Source organism: Gopherus evgoodei, chromosome 1, assembly GCF_007399415.2.
Source record: "Gopherus evgoodei ecotype Sinaloan lineage chromosome 1, rGopEvg1_v1.p, whole genome shotgun sequence".
NCBI lineage: Eukaryota > Metazoa > Chordata > Testudines > Testudinidae > Gopherus > Gopherus evgoodei.
In genome coordinates this window covers 3263793-3285512 of record NC_044322.1, presented here as the reverse complement: position 1 = coordinate 3285512, position 21720 = coordinate 3263793, and the positions used below count along the sequence as shown (strand labels likewise).

General features: G+C 57.2%; 1 protein-coding gene across 1 annotated transcript in view; it reads right to left on the bottom strand.

The window, feature by feature from the left end:
• INPPL1 (inositol polyphosphate phosphatase like 1) overlaps positions 1-20955 on the bottom strand; it is a 69393-nt gene extending 48438 nt beyond the window's left edge. The window contains exon 1 of the mRNA XM_030556421.1: positions 20557-20955. Within this exon, the coding sequence (XP_030412281.1) occupies positions 20557-20735 (179 nt within the window). The 5' untranslated portion in view covers positions 20736-20955. The remainder of the gene's footprint in view (positions 1-20556) is intronic.
• Positions 20956-21720: the final 765 nt, after the last annotated feature.

Sequence of the window (21720 nt, the reverse complement as noted above, 5' to 3'; positions counted from 1 at the left end):
ACAAGGGTGCCTTTTAAAGGTAAGTACTCTGGCTTCACTGCTCAGCCCCTCCCACCCCCCGAGGCTCCCCTTTGCGTTGCCAAAACAGCAGGGGAAATGCACTGGGTCTGGCACTGGGCAGCCGCGTTTATTTCACTGGGAGCGATGCACCAGGGAAGCTGCTGAAACAGCAGCCAGCAGGTAAGGGGCAGAGCTGGGCCAATGCCGCAGCTGGCCAGCCAGAGGCAGCTGCTCACAGCTCAGCCTGACGTGGCGGGTCCCCTCCCCCCCCAGAATCTGAGCCCGCAGGCGGATGGGGCAGGAGCGGGGGAAGCTGGAAGGATTTGCCCTCTTGTTCGTCTGTCAGAGGAAGAACGCTCAGGAGGCTGGGTTCGCACTGGCTAGGCAGCTTTCCCCCTGCAAGGCAAGAGGACGGGGGCCGCGTATAGACTGCGTCAGACCATCTGGCCCAGGATCCTGTCTCTGACAGTGGCCCCATTCCACAGGGTCAGGCACAGTGTCCAGAACAGGGCAATCATGGCTTGATCCACCCCGTTGTCCACTCCCGGCTCCTGGCAGTCAATGGTTTAGGGACACCCAGAGCATGAGGTTGCGTCCGTGACCATCCTGGCCAATAGCTATGGATGGACTTGTCCTCTTATCAATTTCTCTGATGATTTTTTGATAGTTTTTTTAATAGTTTTAGCCTTCACAGCATCCCCTGGCAATGAGTTCCACAGGTTAACTGTGCATTGTGTGAAGGAGCATTTCCTCTTGTTTGTACTAAACCTGCTGCCTGTTAATTTCATTGGGTGACCCCTGGCTTTTGTATTGTGGGAAGGATAAATAACTCTTCCCTATTCACTTTCTCCACACCACTCATGATTTTATAGACCTCCAGCAGATCCCCCCTAGCATACCTTCTCTACGGTGAACAGCCCTAATCTTTTTAGTTGCTCCTCGTATGGAAGCTGTTCTGAGCCCTTCATCATCTTTGTTGCCCTTCTCTGAACCTTTTCCAGCTATACCCTTTTTGAGATGGGGTGACCAATGGCATTATGACCTGATGTGTGTGTGTCACCAATGCTCGTTACGAGATAGAATCAGAACTGTTCTGCTGTGTGTCGTATGCCCTATACTGCTAACAACTCGTGTGAAGCACTGACTGGGCCAGTGCATTACCTTCTAGCTCTAGATGGACTGCTAAGTCTGGGGTGAGGCACACTGGCAGGGGGGGAGCAAGTGTCATCACTCAGCCCTCGGGAGGCCGGTCAGACATGCACATTCATGACACTGCTGCAAGCAGGAAGCAACCTGTTCTCCAAGGATTCCCCTGCCTGCGGGGAAAGTTCTCTCTGCTTGTGCTACCCACTCTCCTTAACCACACCCATGTCACCCTGGCCCCTTTACAGAACACCGCTCTTCCTGCTCCACAGCCCTGGGCCAAGAGACTTCACACAACACAGTCAACCTGTGGAACTCGTTGCCAGGGGATGTTGTGAAGAGCCAAAGTCTAACTGGTTTCAAAAAAGAAGTAGATACGTTGATGGAGGATTGGTCAATCGATGGCTATTAGCCAAGGTGGTCAGGGATGCAACCACATGCTCTGGGGTTCCCCAGGCTTCTGACTACCAGAAGCTGGGACTGGACGACAGGGGCTGGATCACTTGATAATTGCCCCGTTCTGTTCATTCCCTCTGCAGCACCTGGCACCAGCCTCTGTCAGAAGAGAGGACACTAGGCTCCACAGACCACTGGCCGACTCATATGTTCTCATGTAATAAGGAGCTAAGGAGCCGGGAATAAGTCACAGGCCTCTGTCACATGAGCTAAAGAGACACTATTGGCTGGTCCTTTGTTCTCTCAACAGACCAGCCCTAGAGGACGAGGTCACATCCACTCCCAAAGCCCAAGCCCCTAGTGGGCATAATGATGTGCTGCCAGGGGGCACCCCTCCCCGAATCTCCTGCTTCAGCGGGAGATGTGTGCCACAGGTGCCCAGGACCACCTCCCTCCTGCCCCCAGCCTCAGTCGCAACTTGGCACTGACCACGCCCAGTGTTTAACCTTCAGTGTGAACCAGCCTCTCTCCGCTGGCCCCTAGGTCAGCAACCCACAGGAGGGCAAGGTCGGGCGGAGGGTGCAGGCCAGAGGGCAGGGCTCCCAGCATGGCAAGGTGGAGCCAGTTAAGATTAGATTCCCAACTCTGCCCCGCCTCCCACTGGCTGGAAATTTCTCCCTTCTCCAGCCTGGCTTCTCATACACCCCCCGGCTCCCTCATGCATCCTCCGATGCACACTGAGGGGAGACTGGCTTCCCAGGAGTTAAGTGCAGGAGATCACCAGGCCCCACAGCGACCACTGTTCCAGCCCAGCCCCGGGAGCATGGCCCAGACCACATCAAAGGCAGGGCGGTGCCGTTACTCTCCTCCACCCAGTGCAGCTGCCCGGGGCCTGACGGACATCACCAGGGCGACGGCAGGTCCCCCGATGATGGGGGAAGGAGATGCCAGCCTGCGTGTGCCACTGAGTCAGCAGTTCTGCTGGCCTCCAACCAGCCCTCATGCAGACAGAGCTTTGAGAGACGGGGGCTAGGCCCCTCCAGAAGAGGGCAGGAGCTGTAAGAACCTGTGTAGAACAGGATCGGCTAAACGGCTCCACGGCCCGTCACTATGGGCCCTGTCCTGCAGATGGGGAAAAAACAGGTTCCCACTTGCTGCCTGGCAGAAGCTACAGCTCCCCCCGGGACTCTGCGTGGGCAGAAAACCTCGTGGTATCAGACTGGGGACAGACTGGGGAAACAGAGTCACAGCCCTCTCCAGGCCCCTTTCACACCCGATCTGCTTGAGCATTGACTCTACATTCTCCCAGGCTGGGGCTGTGTTTGAGTCTGTGAGCCAGGTAACCCCTTCGCTGGTTTTAACCCCATCCCCTGAAGAATTTAACCCTTCACAACATTTGCAAGGTTCCAGGCAAACTCCTGGCGCCAGTAAGCGGATTGATGAGGATGGTTCTTTGGACACAGCTGGGCTCAGGCAGCAGGAACTTATTTATTTTTCAGTGGAAGCTTGCAGGAGCCAGGGGCTGTGAGCCAAGCTGGTAGGGTGACGAGGAGGTGTTGAGAGACGGGCTGCAGGACGCCCCCATGACCCACAGAATGGGTTCAACCCCAGAGTGCACCAGGCTTCCTGTGCCAGCCAATTCCAGCCAGCCCTGGCTACTAGCCCCAGAGAGTCCCCCTCTGCTTTGCGGGTGTTGGGGGGTTGCTAGGTGGACGGAGGGAGGCAGGTGGGGGTAGAAACGTGGCAGACGCACAATTCCCAGCATGAGGCACGTCGGATTCAATGGCACGACCTTTGCTCTCATGCCACTGACGGCAAGACGCCCACCCACACCTACAGGGACCACAGCAGGAGGGGTAGGCGTTCACCCACATACGCTGCCAGCCCCACCTGCTCCTGCTAATGGGATTTTTCCGGGCTTCAGAGAGGGAACCCCTTGCCACCTCTGTCGTAAGCCCAGAAGGCAATGATGCCCCAGTGGCAAGGAGAAGCCAGCTAAGGGGGCTGCACATGGCCCCACGTACAGAGTCCATCAGGATCCTGCACTCCACAGCTAGCGGCTGGCTTGAGGTCCCTAAAGTGACTCGACCTGAAAGCGTGGGAGGAGAGGAGCAGGGCCGAGAGGCATCAAAGTGACTTGGCCGCAGGACGTTAGACCGCACACACTCTCACTGTGACCGCACGCCTGCCTCTTTCACCCTTTAGGAAGGAAATCTAAAAATACCAACTGTATTTAAATGGATATGAAAAAAAAAGACAAAAGGGCAGGGAAATTTCAGTGGGTTAGGCAGGGTTTGCGGACAGTGGATCCCAGACTCAAGGCAAGTTATTCGGCTTTGCTCTAACGCAACAGGACACTCAGGACTTACCCCTGTGGGGACGAGTCAATGCACCTAACAGCCCAGTTTGCTTACTTCCCCTTCGAGATGGGCCCGACCCAGAACACCAGATTCAGCCACCCCCACCAACAGTGGGGACGGGTTGCTGAGCTGGCTGTTCCAGAAGAAACCAGCCCGATACTGAGCTAAAAGAGGATCTTCACCAGCTGTTCGCAGTCCTGGGGCTATGACACAGTTGAGCAATTCTGATTCCATCCACTAGAGGGCAGTGATTCAGGCACATGAGCCCATACACAGACACACACCCACCCACCCCCCAAGCAGTCCCACCGCCAACGTGGGAGGTCGACAGAGCTAGAATTTGGTTGTGTAAGGCATCAGCTCCATCGAGAGACAGAGCCACAAGCTTCAAACCATGCCTGGATCTTCCCCTAGAATGGGGAGAGGGCCCCTGATGGGGAGCAGCGTGCATGGGAGAATGGTTCACGAAACCGCCGAAGAAGACAGAGGTTCCCACTAATTGTGAATCTGATGGACACACCTGCCACCCAGGAAAGGATTATTTTAGCCCGAAGTGGAACACGTACCTCGTGTCACCTCATAAGGGCAGGAGAGCAGACCGAGCAGCATGGTATTACAACGAAGGCACTTTGGATGGATCAAGTGGTTGGAGGGTCTGATTTTCTCAGAGCACCACCACAGGGGCAGAGTTAAGGGTATTTGGATCCTTGACTGCGCAATACCATCCCTTACTGGATATGTCTGGGAAAGCAGGGGGAGAGAAGCAGGGGGAGAGAAGTGAGTGGGGAGCACTGCTCTGTGGACGCGTCACTGGCATAGGCTTCCCTACGCCGGTCTGCCCCATGGACTGCAGAGCCTGACTTCACAGCGTGTCCCAGCTGAGGGGAAGCAGGCAGCTCCGCAGGAAGGACAGAAGGTGGGTGCAGGAATGGGAGGGAGAACCAGGGGTAAGTGGAGATCAAGCCCTGCTGGGGAAAGCCAGGTAGGAAACTCAGGGAGTGAGGACAGGGAGCCCTGGGAAAGACCCTGACTAAAGCAGGGAGAAGATTGGAAGACCCAGAGGGTGGGGCTAGGAAGTGGTCCAGGGAAAATCTCTGGTAGAGAAGCAGCCCTAGCTGTGCAGTATGGTGCCCTGGGCTGGAAGGTGTAACTGGGTTCTCCTCCCTGTCCTCAGGAAGAAGGGGTGCTGACTGAGCTGAGGAAGGGCCCCAGAGAAGGTGGAAGGATTTTGTTTGTGGAAAAGACATTTTTGGACATTGAGTTCAGCCAGCCGTGACCCCGGCCGGGTTGGGGTACAATGGCGACCCGGCTGGAGTGCCGAGTTGCTGGAAGAGAAACCAGCACCGCTCTGGAGAGACTGTCGGCGGGGCTGAGAGCTGCTACGTCACACCTGGCCATAAGGGGGCACAGAGTGATGAGTGGACTTCTTGGCCCAGTTAATGCAGCCCTGAGACCACTCAAATTTACACCAGACTAGTGAAGAATGGTCCTCAGGGCCAGGAGCTGTAGGAAGCTCCCTGACATCTCCCCACGCCCCTGCAAAGAGCTGAGCTCAGCCAGAGGTGACACGCTAGCCCTAATCTCTCTGTGACTCAGCTCCTCTTCTGTGAAATGGGAATAATAATTCCAGAGAGAGTTCCCACGCAGGCTCAGCCCCGGGGGCATCTAGCCCAGGCTCCTGGCTCTGGCAGTGGCCAGCACCAGCCGGGCTCTCGGCTCCCCCCGCCAGGAGCCCGGCTGCCCCTCCTGGGCTCTCGGCTCCCTTCCGCCAGGAGCCCGGCTGCCCCTCCTGGGCTCTCGGCTCCACACTTCCTGTCGCTGGGAATCTGGCTGCCCCCGGGCTCCTGGCAGGAAGCTCTGTGCCCTGAGTCCAGGCAGCTCCTGGCCTCCCAGTAGGAAGCCTCAGTGCAGCCTGACTCCTTGCAGGGAGCCCAGGCAGCAGCCAGGCTGGGAGCAGGGACCTGGTGGCCAGCCCAGCTCCAGCTGGAGCCCCCCACCCACTCTGGATGCCAGCCTGGCTTTCTTGTCAATTTCACGGCAACTTGACACTGACAGCCAATATAACTAACCCGCAGAGTCTACTGCACGGCCCCTACTACACCCACATAAGCCCTATGCCCCCCGCGGAGGTGATGTCCTCGGCGTAGCCGGGCACTCACATCAGCGGGAGCAAGGCTGGAGCACACACCCTGACACAACAAGCTCAACGTATGCTGCCTTACCTAGACCTAACTCTGCAGCGCAGACCAGGCCTAAGTCTCATCCTGGTTTCTGATCGTTACAGACCAGCTCGAGACGTGAAGCCTGTGGTTTAACATCGCTGCCAAACCGTCTGTTGGCATTAATTATAACTCCGGTTATTCTTGTTCTCCATGTGACTGTCCACGCCCCTTTTCAACCTTGCTAAGATTTTGCACTTGATGACTTCTTGTGGCAGGGAGTTCCACAGTCTGAGTACATGCAGGGCGAGAAAGTGCATCCTTTTGTCAGCGTATTGTAACACCTACTGTGTTTTCTCACAGTTGCATCTGGAGCAGAGGGCTGCAGTAACGCTCAGGTCCCTTCCCAGAGTTGATGCAGTTAATTCAGAAGTCTGGGAGGTGTATGACTAGTTGAATATTTCCCCTCCAAGGTGCATTACTTTGCCTTTATCAAAAGTGAACTTAATTTGCCATTGTTCCCCTAGCTTGGTTCAGTCTCTCTCAAATTCCTCACCGTTCTCTCTAGCCCTAACTAACCTACATAATTTTGTGTCATCTGTACATTTTGCCCCTTCACTGCTCACCCCGTTACAGGTGGGATTTCACCCTTAGATCGCCCCCTTGAGTCTCCCCATACACATCCAGGTGGCCCAGTGCCGAGCCATGGGGGGGGGAGGTGCTTGCCTCAGTTTCCCCCAATGGGCTTGTGGTGAGTTCAGGGAGGCTTTTCTGCCGTGAACAGTACCCTACAGAGGTCTGGTTGGTCAAACATGGCACGCATGCAAGCCTTCCCCCCAGCATCCTAACCAGGAGGGGATGAGTTAACGTTGCTCTGTCTGTTCCCCTGCAGCCAATCCGTCTCCTCCATCCAGCCTCCTTACCAGTAAAACTCTCTTGGCCCATGTCATAAACAGATAGCTAAGGGTTAATGTCTCTTTCACCTGAAGCACCTGACCAGAGGACCAATCAGGAAACCGGATTTTTTTCAACTTTGGGTGGAGGGAAGTTTGTGTCTGAGTCTTTGTTTTCTGTCTGCCTGCTTTCTCTGAGCTTTGGAGAAGTAGTTTCTACTTTTTAATCTTCTGTTTCTAAGTGTAAGGACAAAGAGATCAGATAGTAAGTTATATGGTTTCTTTTCTTTGGTATTTGCATGAATATAAGTGCTGGAGTGCTTTGATTTGTATTCTTTTTGAATAAGGCTGTTTATTCAATATTCTTTTAAGCAATTGACCCTGTATTTCGTCACCTTAATACAGAGAGACCATTTGTATGTATTTTTCTTTCTTTTTATATAAAGCTTTCTTTTTAAAACCTGTTGGAGTTTTTCTTTATTTCAGGGAAATTGAGTCTGTACTCACCAGGGAATTGGTGTGAAGAAGGAGTCAGAGGGAGATCTGTGTGTGTTGAATTTGCTAGCCTGATTTTGCATTCACTCTGGGTGAAGAGGAAAGTGCTTTTGTTTCCAGGACTGGAAACGGAGAGGGGGAGTCACTCTGTTTGGATTCACAGAGCTTGTGTCTGTGTATCTCTCCAGGAGCACCTGGAGGGGAGAAGGGAAAAAGGATTATTTCCCTTTGTTGTGAGACTCAAGGGATTTGGGTCTTGGGGTCCCCAGGGAAGGCTTTTCAGGGGGACTAGAGTGCCCCAAAACACTCTAATTTTTTGGGTGGTGGCAGCAAGTACCAGGTCCAAGCTGGTAGCTAAGCTTGGAGGTTTTCATGCTAACCCCCATATTTTGGACGCTAAGGTCCAAATCTGGGACTAAGGTTATGATAGCCCAGGACCCACTTCTGGAGTCTAGCCTCTTGCCATCGTCTGGGGAAGAGTGCCCCATGGATTCAGACCCTGAAAGCTGCGCAGCTCTCTCTGCAGTGGGAGTAGTTCCTCTGGAGCACCACTCCTAGGTTCCCCTAGCCAGTTCCCCTGAGTAGCCCCTCTTCTCAGGACCTTCCTGACTGAGCCCTTGTTACCCTCCGTTAGGCCTAGGCATCCAGTGGCCAGGGCGGGCTAGGGGGCAGCCCAGGGCTGTAGTCACATGTGTATGGGCGGCCAGGCAGTGGAGACAATCCCGGGCAATGGTCAGGGTTCTTGCAGGGGTCCGGAGCTGGAGGATCCAATGCAAGGGGCTGGCTCAGGGGTTGGAGAGGATGTGGCAGATGACAGCTTCCTCTTCCTCCTGGGGTCTTTCTGATGTGCCAGCAACCTATGAGCACCCTGCCTGGCCCCATGGCCCAGGGCAGGCTGCTGTGCATCTGCAGCCGTTAGCAGGAAGGCTGCTGGGCAGGGGCAGTGTTTGGGGTACCCTGGTGGCGCAGAGGCTGAAGATTCCTGGGTTCGAAACCTGACAGTTCCTTAGCGACCGGCCTCCCAGCCACGCACCTGAGGACTTCGAGGTGGGCTGGTTCTCCTCAGCAAAGCCTGTCCCAGAAAAGCTGGGTCTCCGACCCCTCAGGGCCAGCTACTCTGTGACTCTCCCCTGTCCAGATCATTAATACGTTAAACTACCCAGGGCCTACTACAGAGCCTTGAGCCCTCCACAGGGCGCCTGCTGCCACGATGGAAATAGACCATTTCAGCCTATTTGTCGTTCCCATCTCTAGCCAGTTGTCCATCCATGACGATACTTTGGCTCTCACCTGCCACTACTTAGATCGGCTCCACTCTTAAAATTTAGGTTGATGTCACTACAAAGCACAGGGTGTGAAAAATCATATGCCAGAGTGCTGTAGTCATGCCAACCTAACCCCCAGTGGCGATGATCTCAGTCAGGGTCTCCACAGCGCCCGGTCCATTCAGGGGCCCCCAATCTTGGTCAGGGTCCCTGCAGCACCCGGCCCATACCATACGGGGGCCCCAATCTCACTCACAGCCTCTAGGCACTACCATAACACACAGAATGGTTTGTTCTATGATGAATATCTTAGAAATATTCTTCAAACTCACTCCCCACCTGCTAAATCCAAAGCATGCACAGGGGGCCGAAGAGCGCAAGATATGAGACCATCTTCTGCTCTGAGACCCCTCGGGCGACCCCCCTGTGGTTAGTATTGACCCCAGGGCACTTGAGCTCCCCTCATGAGCATATCGGTGACCTCGCCAGCTCTGGGCTGAGGCACACTGACAGGGCAATGGGTGGTGCTCTCACTGCCATAGCACAGTCAAGGTCTGGGAATCAGTAAGGTCTAGTGGACAGATCATTTCAGAGGGCTCTAGGAGCCCCACGTCCTAGTCCTGGCTTGGTCAATGCCAGGGGTGAGTCACTCTTCTGCTCCGTGCCTCTGTTTCCCTGTTGGGACGATGATTCTGGCCTTCCTCAGTAAAGTGCTTTGAGATCCCCAGATGCAGAGCACTGCTGTTACGAAGGGGGAAGTTTCAGGGCTGGTGCCTTTCACTTTGATCCCTGAAGACTGTAAATCAAGGGCGATTTGAAAGTCAGTTTTGAATTTAATGATCTGTTTGCTGGTAAGAACCTGCCAGGGAACAGGGGATGTCCCTTTCCAGTAAAGATCTGCATGAAATCTGGCAGCCCTTCTGCTTTCTACTTCCTGCCTCTCTCCTTCCCAGCCCCTGCCCCAGCTTCCCTTCGCATCCAGTTAACACAATACCAGCCGTCCGCGGGTGGCCCTGAGCTGCCTTCTCATGAGCTCCCCCCAGCTCAGCGGGGTCAGGCCAGGGCTTGGAGAGATTTCCAAGGGTGATGCAGGAAGCAGGGCCGGTGACTCCTTCCGTTCAGCCTCTACGGATGAATTTCTGACTTGTGCGGTTGTGTTTGGAATGCGAAGGCAGAGGGAGCTCAGAGGGCAGCCCAGGATTCTGCTAGCGTAGCCTAGGGGATGCCATTCTTGGAGAAAAGGGCCCAATCCCCTGAGTTTATTCGATCCCCTGGACCGACCACAATATCCTAGCCAGCGTGATCATTTTCCCCTGCAGTTTTCAAATGGATCCACTATAGTCTTCTTCACCTTCCTGTCCTGAACTGCTGAGCAGTGATGCTGTGTGCTGGGAAACAGCTGTTATGCTTCACCCCAGAGGTAGCTGAATCTCACATCCTTCCATGAATCAGAAACTAGGGCTGCCATAGAGCAAGAGCGACACTCAGCTTTGGAGAGCCTGAAGGCTAAATAGATGGAGGGGAGACGAGCACGGAGAGGGGAAGTGTCCAAGGTCACCCAGAAAGTCAGAGGCAGAGCTGTGGATAAACCCCGGTGTCCCGCGTCCTGGTCCAGGGACCCTCCCTACCAGGACACGCTGCTGGACTGAACAGCCCGGGGCCCTGATCCATTGCAAAGACGTACCCTGAGCTGTGAAAACAAGACGGCTGGCTACACGCCAGCTGAGCCTGTGTAAACTTCCTTCTGCCAGCTCCAACTCCCACGGGCATCCTATCTGCTTGCCACGCCAGAACTCCCTGCTCGGTGCCGGCACTCACTCCCGCCCAGAAGCCCACAGGGGGCACAGGCACCTCATAGGATCAGGAGAGCAAGCACAGCACAGAGCACCCCTCAAAGGGGCCCCAGAGTTTCCAGGGCAGGGGGAATGAGGGGGCGAGCGCAGAGTCCGAGCAGGTGCCCCCGACACCTTTCCTAGCTCTATGCTGTTGAGGGATCTCCGCTATCAGCTGTTCCCAGCAGGATGGTGAAAACTATTCCATAGCCCTTCCATGCACAGAGCTCACCCCTCTACCCGCATGAACCCTCCCAGCCCTAGTGGCAGCCAGCAGACGGGTGACAATTCTCCATTTGTAGAAGGGGAAACTGAGGCACAGTGCCAAGAAAGTTGGTAGAAGAGCAAAGAATGGAACCCAGATGCCCCTATTCTAACCACACACCCCGGCTCCAGCTTTGAGAGCCGACACTGGCAGCAAGCTCACCCATCTGGTGCAGCCCAGAGGCGTACCGCCCTATTCTCCCCATCCCATGCCCACACTGAAATACCCGCCTGGGCTGGGTGCCCTGGTCAGATGCTGGGAGAGCCATGCCACATTCTACAGGCTCCAGCTTCTCCCCTGACTCAAGGGCCTGTAGGGCCCTTCAAAGTCACATGTCGCTGGGGGCTCCCAGAGGGCTGAGTTACTGATATCTTAGTGACTAATCCTCCCCTGACAGCCAGCGACTCAGCTCCAGCGGGCAGCTGAGCAACACAAAGCCCCGCTGTGCTGAGTCGCCAGCTATTTATTACACGCCGCGCTCCCAGGACTGGAGACTGGCTGCAGCAGGACCCAGATGACAGACCGTGCGTGCTGATGCACCTGGTAGCTATTTTAGATGCTTGGAGGGAAGTAACGAGAAATAAGAACCCGCTGGGAGCTGCGGGGCTACACAGTGAAGCCCTGGGCTCAGCTGGTGGTACCGTAATACAAATTACTCTTAGTCAGAGGGGAAGGGAGTGAACCAACTCAGTCACACCAGGGCTGCAGCAGTGAGAGAAATGACAGAGCTGCCGCCTGCAGCAAGGCACTAGGATGTAAGACTGATTGAAGAAAACGTGCTGTGTTGTTAACCCGTGGAACTCATTGCCACAAGAACTCTGCCGGAGTAAAGACAGTTATTGAGAGAAGAATCTCTGCAGTTACAGTAGACAGGATTAAAATGCATAAAGGATATAAATCCTCAGGCTTCAGGGCTTAAGCCAGCCATTGCCTGATGGGTCAGGAAGGATCTCCCCCTAAAACTGCCTATCTCTGGAGAGGTGTCTTCCTCTAAGGCAGCTGGTCCTGGCTGCTGTCAGGACATCAGCTCTGCTCCGACGCCGCATGGCCATTCCGGTCCCTGCAGTTTGGGGGGGGGGGGAAGGGGAGTACCACCCTGGGGACACAGAGGGGTTGGGAATGACTGGACTTTGGGGTATTGGACTTGGGGCAGTCAGCACTGGCCAGGCCCTCCTTGACATTAGGAGCTCATCAGAGCCAGACAGGCTGGACAATCTGTGCAGTTTCCTCGAGCCTCCATGCTGGGCTCCAGGCAGCTGACGCTGACAATGATTCAAGCAGGCGACCGGGGGGGGGGGGGGGAGGGGAGAGGAGCCCTGCAGCTCGGGGGCCTGGGCACTGGCTGACGACAGAGGAATGCCGCGGCTCAGCGACCTGGCTCCAAGCCTCCCAGCTGTGGTGCTCAGGCCATCTCCACTCCGGCAGCCCGGCGCAGCCAGCCAAGCTGCCGGCACTGGCGGCTTTGTTCTGTAAATTGATAGGCAGAACTGCGAGAGGAATGTCTCTCCCCCCGCCGAGGGTGGGTGGGCATCGGGGCAAAGATCCCCTCCCCCACCAGAGTCCCCCACCTCCCCTCTAACTGGGCTAATGCCCTCTCTGACTTCTGCACTGCAAGGGGATCAGCTCAGGGAGGGAGTCAGGAGCGCCCCTCAAAGGCCCGGGGTGCTGGGGTGCATGCCCCTGGATTCAGCTGTGATCCTCTCATCTGTATGCCCTGGGGCCAGGTGGCAGAAAAAAAGGGTCTCCTCTCCTGCTGATTTCAGGGTCTGGCTGCGTCCCCACCCCAGCACTCGGCCCAGCAGCGAGCGGCAGAGCCGAGCCAGTCTGGCGAGACCCCTAGCCTGCAGCAAAGGCTCATCTGACCCCACTGACCCCCGAGAGAGGCCAGTCAGCAGGTTAGCAGCTTCCTTCCTCTTGGGATTTTGGCAAGTGCCAGCAGGCACTGCAGTATTGCTCCCTGGCGCCTGCCCCGGGGGCAGCAGGCCTGCAGGTCAATACCTGCTCTGTTAGCCAGATCGATGTGGAAGACGAGTCAGAGCCGGACAATAACGGGCATGAGGGGAAGACTGGGCAGGGGCTTTGCCTGGGGAGAAGGGAGTGGGAGGGGAGGGGGCAGATAGGGCTCCCGCCGGCTTTTCCAAGGCTGGGAGAACAGCCTCGCAGGGAATCAGCAAGCTAGAGCACCCCTCCCCCCACAGAGGTAGGTAGATCGAAGACTTTTGCCCTAACAGCTGAGTGCTCATCGCTCCTCACTCCGCAGTGCTAGGCCTCCCAGCTCTTTGGGGCAGGGACTGTCTGGGCATCCTGCTCTGCGCACGGGGCGCCCGGGTGCACCATGCTGTAGCTAAAGAACAATACCGGCGTTACTCCCACTGGGCAGCTGGGACACTGACGCACTGGGACACAAAGTGACTTGCCTATGGTCACACGGAGTCCGGGGCAGAGTCGAGAGCTGCCGGCGGCCTCCTGACCTGACACCAGAACCCCCTAGGCCGTCCCTCCTTCAGGGCCAAGCCAGCGCTGCAGCCTCGACCGGCTTGGATCAGGCAAAACTCGGAGCCTTCAGAGCTCACCGCTGATTTCTCCATCACGCTTTCTATTACAGCTCCATGGATAAAGGGTTAACGAGCTGTTCGCAGATTAATCAGTTCCTGAAACCCTCCCGTGCAACCTCCCCCAAGGCGCGCGTGACCACCCGCCCGCTCGCATCCATTAATCATTAATCAGCCTTTCCGAAAGGGAACCTCTGGAACCAGAGCCATCAGGCCGGACTGTCACACTGACCCACAGGGACAGGGGGCAAGGTGTGGTGGGGGAAGAAGGCCACGTTTAAAGATCTCCCCGGGGGCCACAGGTGCATGTGTAAATGTGGAGCCCTGCGAAGGGTTAAGGAACCCGCTTGCCTTCCTGTAACCCAGGAACACTCCCTGTCCGACTTCTGCGCCAGGGTTATTTTTAGGTTCCAGCAGTGTTTAATTTTCCCCTCCGTGTCTCTCGCGCACACAGCAGCAGGCGGCTTCCGTGCCCTCTCCCTCGGTGAAAAGCCCACACAGAGCTGCCAGGATCCAGGAGCGGGCAGCAGACCCAGGCCTGGGGAAGCCCAGCCAGCAGCTGGGTCAGAGCAGGGCAGCTTGCCCAGGTCTCTGCCAGCCATTTGCCTGGATGGAGTTGTGGGAGCGGGCAAGGCAGAGGCCGCTAGTGAAGGGATCCAGCCTCCGTCCCTTCTGAGCCGCCAGTTTGAATCCAGCCCAGGGCTGCAGTCATTTACAGACAACACCAGGCCCTGACTGTTCGGGGGCCTAGCTGAAGTGAGTTTGAGGCATCTCAGCCCACCGGACAAGCGCCCCCACTACATCATGTGGCTGGGTGGGGATGGGTCTCGGCCAAGCAGTGACAGAACAATGGAAATTTGCGTGCCCCCTGCCCCAGCAGGGGAGAAGATCCCATCCAGCCCCTGCAGCGCAATCTCTGGGGCTCTCCTTAGGCCACAAGGAGACACAAAGGTGCCACTGAGGCAGCAGCCCGGTGATAATGAGCCCGGAGAGGGGGTGGAAAGCCCGTGGGGGGTGGGGGAGAGCCCTGCGTAATTACAGCTGTCCCTTCTCCCTGCCGTGTGAAGGAACAGAGCGTTCTCACCGCAGCACAAAGGCACCATGCATAAGGGGAGGGAGCGGGCAGAGTCGGCACCGTTCCCAGGGCAGCAGCTGGAGCTGAAACGTGTTTGCAGAGAGGAAATTGCTTTTCCAGGGCCAGCCCTTCGGGGGCTCCAAGGCCAGGGGGAGCTCACAGCGGGAGGCAGGCAAACAGTCAGGGTGCCCAGAGCACCCAGCCCTGGCACTGTGGGCTGAGCGGCAGCATGGGCTAGTGGCTAGAGCACGGGGCTGGGAGGCAGGAGGGGTGGGATTCACACAGATCGGCTGCTAAATGCTGAATCCCGCAGCATCAAGCTCTCAGCCCAGCTTTGCCCTGTAGTTTTCAGCAATGCACGAGCTCGCCTGAGCTCCTTCCAGTGTGGTAGTTCTCAAATACTTCCTGTTCCAGGACCCCTTCCCCACCAGAACTCTTGGGGCCCTGCTCTCAGCTGGGATTTCCCGGAGGTGCTGCTACCCAGGCTGTAATAATTCCACTGACTGGCATGCGGGCAGGTGATTTCTCCGCTCGCCACAGGGCAGATGCAGAGTCACTCGAGTGCCCGCCACGGACGCTGTGCTGACGGGGATTTTCCTACGGCGCAGGGAGTCAGGGCAGCGTTCCGGCCGTGTCATTGCCCACGCCACACGGCATCCCCACCGCCACCCTAAATCCCCACACGTTGGGGGACGCGGAGGTTCCTTGCCAGCGCCCGGCTCTGCACTGTGCCTCAGAAACACACCCACACCCCCAACAGCGCTGACTAGACAGGATTGAGAGAATCGCGGAACTGGCCCACGAGGTGACAGAAAAGCGCCAGGTCATTTCCTCTGGTGCTACCGCGTGAGCGGACCTCGGCCCTGCCCACACAACCCAGCCCAGTCCGGATCACCAGCAGAACCAGCATCTCTACAGCCAGCACAGCCCTGCTCAGGCGCCGAGGGGCCGGACGGGAGGATCGTTCCCTTCCAATCAGAGACAGGAATCAGTACAGATCCCCAGACCTTTGCGACGAAGGCGGTCGCAGGCAGATGACTGGCTTGGCTTGAGGCAGATGGATTTTGTAATAAAAGCACAAAGCAGAGACACTTGCTGCTTGGCTCACGGAGGGAAGACAGAATTCATTGCTCAGGGGTGCCAGCCTGAGCCCAGATGGCTCCTAGGCAGGTTTTGCAGAATCTGCCGTACAGAAAAATGCTTCAATTCCCTAACCTCTGGCTGCACCCCTCTCCTGGAGTTCAGACATCACGGGCCACCTGTTGAGTTAGGAATCAGGAGCCCGAATGGCTGACTGACATAGCACCCAGAGATCCCTAGACTTCAAGAGGGCCCCAGTCCCACAGCCACACACCGCAATGTGTTGGCAGAATACCCCCAGCTACCAGAGGCTTCCCGGTGGTCACCAGCTGGCCACAGCACAGACAGACCGCCCCACACTGCATCCGTCCGCTCCAAGAAGCCCAGGCCCTGCCACTTGAGCTGATGGAGAATCCCCATTAGCCAGTAGCAGTAGAGGGTCTATGACACAGTTAGCATGTTGCCTACGGCCCTGCCGGGAAGCTGCAAAATGACTGTCCCCTTGGCAAAGCCATATCAGAGAAGGGATCGGCAGAGGCCGCAAGTAGGGGTAGGGGGGCACAGATGCAAGCCGGGAAAGCCCTGAATCGCCAGCTTCTCCTCATCGGAGTTCAGCTCTGGCCCTTAATCCCAATGAACAAACTGGGCAGGAGGAGGTTAATTCCCCTCCCCCACCCTCGGCAGGGCAGGAGAGACAGCACAGCGGCCATGGGGATACGGACAATGCAGGGCCAGCCCGCCCCCAAGCCAGGTCACTGGCACAAGGGGCTGATGGCGAGGGATGCCGTCCCTGGGCAGGCCACCAGGCCAGAGAACAGCGGTGCTGCTGTGCCCCATGCCCCATACCCAACCGCAGACACGCACCTCCCACAGCGCCAGCTCACTGCCTGCTGTTCAGCCCAGACGTGGGCATCCGTAGGAAACCTGGCAACAGCCTCACTGGGCATCTCCCCTATTGGATGTCTCATTGCCTCTGCCTCGGCCAGTGGCTATTCAGTGTGCGAGCGAGTTTGGACAGGCTGGTCACTGCTTGGAGGAGGCCTCTGAAAAACCACCATAAGAACGGCCGTACCGGGTCAGACCAAAGGTCCATCTAGCCCAGTATCTGTCTACTGACAGTGGCCAGTGCCAGGTGCCCCATAGGGAATGAACAGAACAGGTAATGATCAAGTGATCTCTCTCCTGCCATCCATCTCCACTCTCTGACAAGCCGAGGCTAGGGACACCATTCCTTACCCATCCTGGCTAATAGCCATTAATGGATTTAGCGTCCATGAATTTATCCAGTTCTCTTTGAAACCCTGTTATAGTCCCAGCCTTCACAACCTCCTCAGGCAAGGAGTTCCACAAGTTGACTGTGCGCTGCGTGAAGAAAAACTTCTTTTTATTTGTTTTAAACCTGCTGACCATTAAATTTCATTTGACCATTAATTTCATACTAGTTCTTGTATTATGGGAATAAGTACATAACTTTTCCTTATCCACTTTCTCCACATCACTCATGATTTTATATACCTCTATCATATCCCCCCTTAGTCTCTTCTTTTCCAAGTTGAAGAGTCCTAGCCTCTTTAATCTCTCCTCATATGGGACCTAATCCAAACCCCTAATCATTTAAGTTGCCTTTTCATTTGGTGCCAGGGGGCAGCGAGATGCGCCAGCGTCCTGTGCAGCTCCTATAACCTACGCAGGCACACAATCTATCACCTGGCACCAGCCCCCAGGGTCTTCATGGGACAGCGCAGCCTGCAAGGAGCCGCCACAAAACGAGACCCCCTTGCGTCTCTCGGATCAACACTGCACGCCAGCCGGTCTAGTCAGCCCTCCCACCCCCTGCTCACTAAGGACACACACCACAAAGGGACGGACAGCCCCTGGCGGGGGCCGACCGGATTGCAGCAACGGTTAACAAGTGCTGGTACTTCTGGTTTCCCCTCCCTGCCCTAACAATGAGTTACCAGTGCCCACTGCCCAAGACTGGCCTGCTACAAACACCCAGTGCAGGCAGGTTGTTAATAACACCTACCACCCACTGGGTGCAGAGACAGGAAGCGACTTCCTCAAGGTCACAGAGCAGCTCAGGCCTCTCGGCTGCCGGCCGCTGCCTCCTGTAGTCGACTGATCTAGTACCTTGGGAAGCACCAAGTTCTAGCCCCGTGGCATGGTTCATGTCGGTGGAGCGACCACGCATCCTTTCCCAGGCACCGATACAAGGGGCCAAGACGTCGCTTCAGCGAATTTGCAGATTTGCAGGGAGAGGAATGTCAGGGCACAAGAACCGGAACTTTCTAGAGTGGAACAGGACAAACCACCCCCAGCAGACGCTGCTCTGAGCCCAGCGTTGAGACCTGCTCGATGAAAGGACAGGGAATATTCGTGCCACTGCAGCATGAGACAGCAATCGGCCGGGATCCAAACAAGTCTGAGGAAGTCCGGATGCCACTCTGAGTTTTGTGGCTTGCCCCTGTTGCTACTGTAATGAGCTGCCAAGTGTGGACACGAAGCACCACCCTCTATTGCGTGTCATAGGCCCAATACTGCTAATTTATGGGGATTCTCCGTTAGCAAAAGTAGCAGGACTCTGGGCTTTGGAAGTAGGTGGATTTAAGTTGCAGAGAGCTGGTTATGAAATTCTGTGCAACGGAGCGTCCCAGTTGGCCAGAGATTTGTTAAAGTGTAAAGGGCTGGACCTACACCACCCACGTAAACTCAGCCGAAGCTCCGATCTGAATGTCGCAGTCTGGAATCCAGCTCCTTCAACACTGGAAGGTGCCTGGCATTGGTGCTGACCTTATACAGGCTCCAGTCAAGCCTCGAGCCCCGGCTGTTGTGAGTTAAGTCGAGCGTCCAGCAACTGGAAAAGGGGCTGGCTGGGGGGGGTGATTAATGATGGGAAAATGCCTCCCCGTCATGCTCCCCAAAAGCAAGAGCTAACCCTGTTTGCCACAGGAAACATACCAGTCCCCCTGGAGCAGAGCACTACCACAGGAAGCGCTGGACCTGCCCTGGCTTGTTAAGGCACCACGCAGCAGACTTTGGGAGGTGCTAAGCACCTATTATAAAAGTCAATGGGAGACACAGGGACTCAGTACCTCTAGGGGGCAAATCGGCCAGGCGGTTTTTATATAAGGACAAAGGCACAAGCTAGGAGAGTCTGCGATTCGGGCCTGCTGGGGGCAGGAGGGAAAGGTGGGGGGGCGTCACTGATGCCTTGTGGGGTACGGAGGCTGCAGCGGGCTCCTGAATGGCCCTCCAGCACCATGGGGAGCCTTTCCAAGTGGAGAATGCAGCAGGAAGGCAAATCAGCATCCCCGCCCGGACACCCCATGGGGTTAAAAGAAGGTCACTTTCCTGGCCCGGGACACCATCGCCACAGAATCGAGTCAATTTCAAAATCAATGATCACCTCACATCCCGGCCCACCTAAGCTGCCTCTTCCGGTTACATTCATCACTGGGGCATCCGAGCCCCCTGCCCATGTCTGGGGGGTTTCAATTCCGGGTTCTGATTTTTCTCCCCCATCCTGCTGTGGGACAGGCCCATACGCCATGTTGGGGGACGGGGAATGGCTAACTCTGCCAGGGACCAGACCCAAGAGCTGTCAGATTCACAGCACAAGCAAAGAAACCTGCCTTCTCATCTCTTTCCGCTGCAGATACCTTGCGTCCTACCTGCAACGCCAGTCAAGAAAGGAGACCTGTGGCTAGCACTTTACCCAACAACCCAGCCCTGCCCCGCTGGGAGGCAGGATCACCCCCTCATTTTACACTACAGTGGTCCAGCTCTGACTCGGGAGCACAGACACTTCCTACACCAACAGAAAGGTTTTTTCATCCATGTAGCCACTCCACTCCACCCCACCGGTAGGTGGTAAGTAGCTCAGTGGAAGAATTCTTCCCTCATCCTGTGTCTACACTGGGGCTTTGGTTGCCCTAATTCCGCTGCACAGCACCATAGCTAGCTTATCTAATTATTAAGTGTAGACCTGGCCTGAGACACACAGAGGTTAAGGGACGTGCCCAACAGCCACAGCAAATTGGTAGCAGAGTCAGGAGTAGAACCCAAGGCCCCCCAACAACCAGCCCTGGGTTTAGTTCACCTTATTTTCAGGTTTTCTATCACTCCTGTCACTGCAGCCAGAGAACCCGCCAAGCAAAACCTTCAGGGACTCAGGAGAGCTGGATTCAAATCCCAGGTGCGCAACAGCTTCCCAGCCTGACCTGGGGCGAACCACACTGCTGCTCTGTGCGTCAGCTGCCCCCGCCCCATCTTTCTGCCCCCTGTTGTCCCCAGTAAATCCTTCAAGGCAGGGCCTGTCTCGGGCAGCACCCAGCACCTTGGGGCCCTTGTCTTGGCTGGGGCTGGCTCTAGGCATTACAATCACTATTATATTGACTCCCATTGCCCAAGAGGGATGCGCAACTGGACCGCCTGATCTGTAGGTCTGGGTCCAACAGCCATGCTTGGACGCTGGTGTCCATTATACAAACAGCTCTGTGTAGGGATGTAGGTAGACATACCCACACTCACGTGGCCTCTAACTTTCTCAGCGATCTGGGGCTGTCTGCTCTGTACAGCGCCTAGCACACAGGGGCTCTGATCCATGGCGGGGCGGAGCACAGTGGCATTGGCAAAGCACACTGCAGGATCTGGAGGCCGCAGACGATCTAACCGCCCGCCCCCCTCTCCTCACCCCCAAGCCAGGAGACCTGGGGAGCATTTATTTGTGCACCAGGAGGGACAGGAACCTCCCCTGGGGGTGAGGGGCTTACTCCAGCTCTGCATCCTGCCTCCCCTCCTCTCTGATGGGGGGAACCCCAGCGCCCTCGGCTCGGCCGGGCCGGAGAGGGAAGTCAGGGCCCGCCGCCGGTCTTTACGTGGCACGTACAGCCCGGGGCAGGGGCACCCGCAGCCGGGTCAGGCCCCCTCGCCCCGGCCCATTGCACCGTCCCCTGCCCCGCTTGTCTCTGGCACAGGCCTGGGGGGTTCTGTGCCTGCCCCCCCCGCGCCCATCCCCGCGGCGCCCCGGCGGAGGACTCACAGCACGCAGAGGGCGTAGGCGCCCGAGACGCTCTCGCTGTCCCGCACCAAGAAGCTGCCGTCTCGGCCGGCTCTGGCCAGCAGCTCCTCCGCCGCCGCTCGGCTCAGGTCCCGGTGGTACCAGAGCGGTGCCGGGCTGGCGGGCCCCGGGCTGGCGCCGCTCCCCCCGCCGCACGCCATGCCCCTCCCCGGGGCCGGCTCAGCCCAGGGGGGGCCCCGCGCTCCGCTTTCCAACGATGCACAAAAATCAAACCAAAGGAAGAAAAGTTCAGCTCGCTCCGGCGCCCCCCAGTCGGAGCTCGCGGGGCAATGGGCAGCGAAGCGCCCCAAGCCCAGCCGGGCTCGGGGCTAACATCCCCCCGGGCAGGGAGCCGCCGCTTCCTTCCAGGCGCGCAGCGGAGCCGGGCGCACCGCGGGCGTTGTCCAGGGCCCCCGGGACGCAGCTGGAGGAGCCGGCGCCGCTGGGGTCCGGCTGCGGGGAACCGGGGCCGAGGGGTCTCGCCCCGCCGCGCCCTTTGCCCGCGTCTCCTCTGCCCCCGCCGCCCCACGCGGGGGAGAAAGTTTCCTCCTGCAGAACAAAAGGAGCAGAAGTTGCGAGCAGCCGGAGCGGGGGCTGCGCACGGGCTCCCTCTTCCTCCAGGAAGCCCCCTGCGCCAGCGACTCTGCGGAGCAAAGGGCGAGGGTTTTCCAACATCACCGAGGGGGGGCCAAGCTCCGGGGACAATGGGACATTCAGGGCTGCGGGCAGAAGCCACAGGGGGGGGGGAAGTTTCTCCTGAGCAAACAGCCGCGCGAGTTTTTCTTCCTTCCCAAAAAAGGAGAGGGGAGGGAGCAGCAGCGGGCTCGCCTCTGGGTTTTGCTGCTCCTCGGCGCTGGGGAGCCCGGCTGCAAAGTTTCCCTGGCTGCTGCGGCCGTTCACGCCCCCTTGCTGCTAAGTGTCCGTCCAGCCGCTCGCTTCCCCCTTTGCAGGCTGGGCCATGGCAAGTCCCGGCTCCGCTGCCGCGGCTCACCTTCCCTGGGCAGCTCCTGCAGGCAGGGCTGGCTCAGAGCAGCGCGCTCTCTTCCTGCGAAATGCAGTCCCCCTCTGCCCTTCGGAGCATGCCTGCGGAGGGAGAGGGCAAACAGAACCACCCAGACCGAAAAATGTAGCTAGTGGCATAATAAG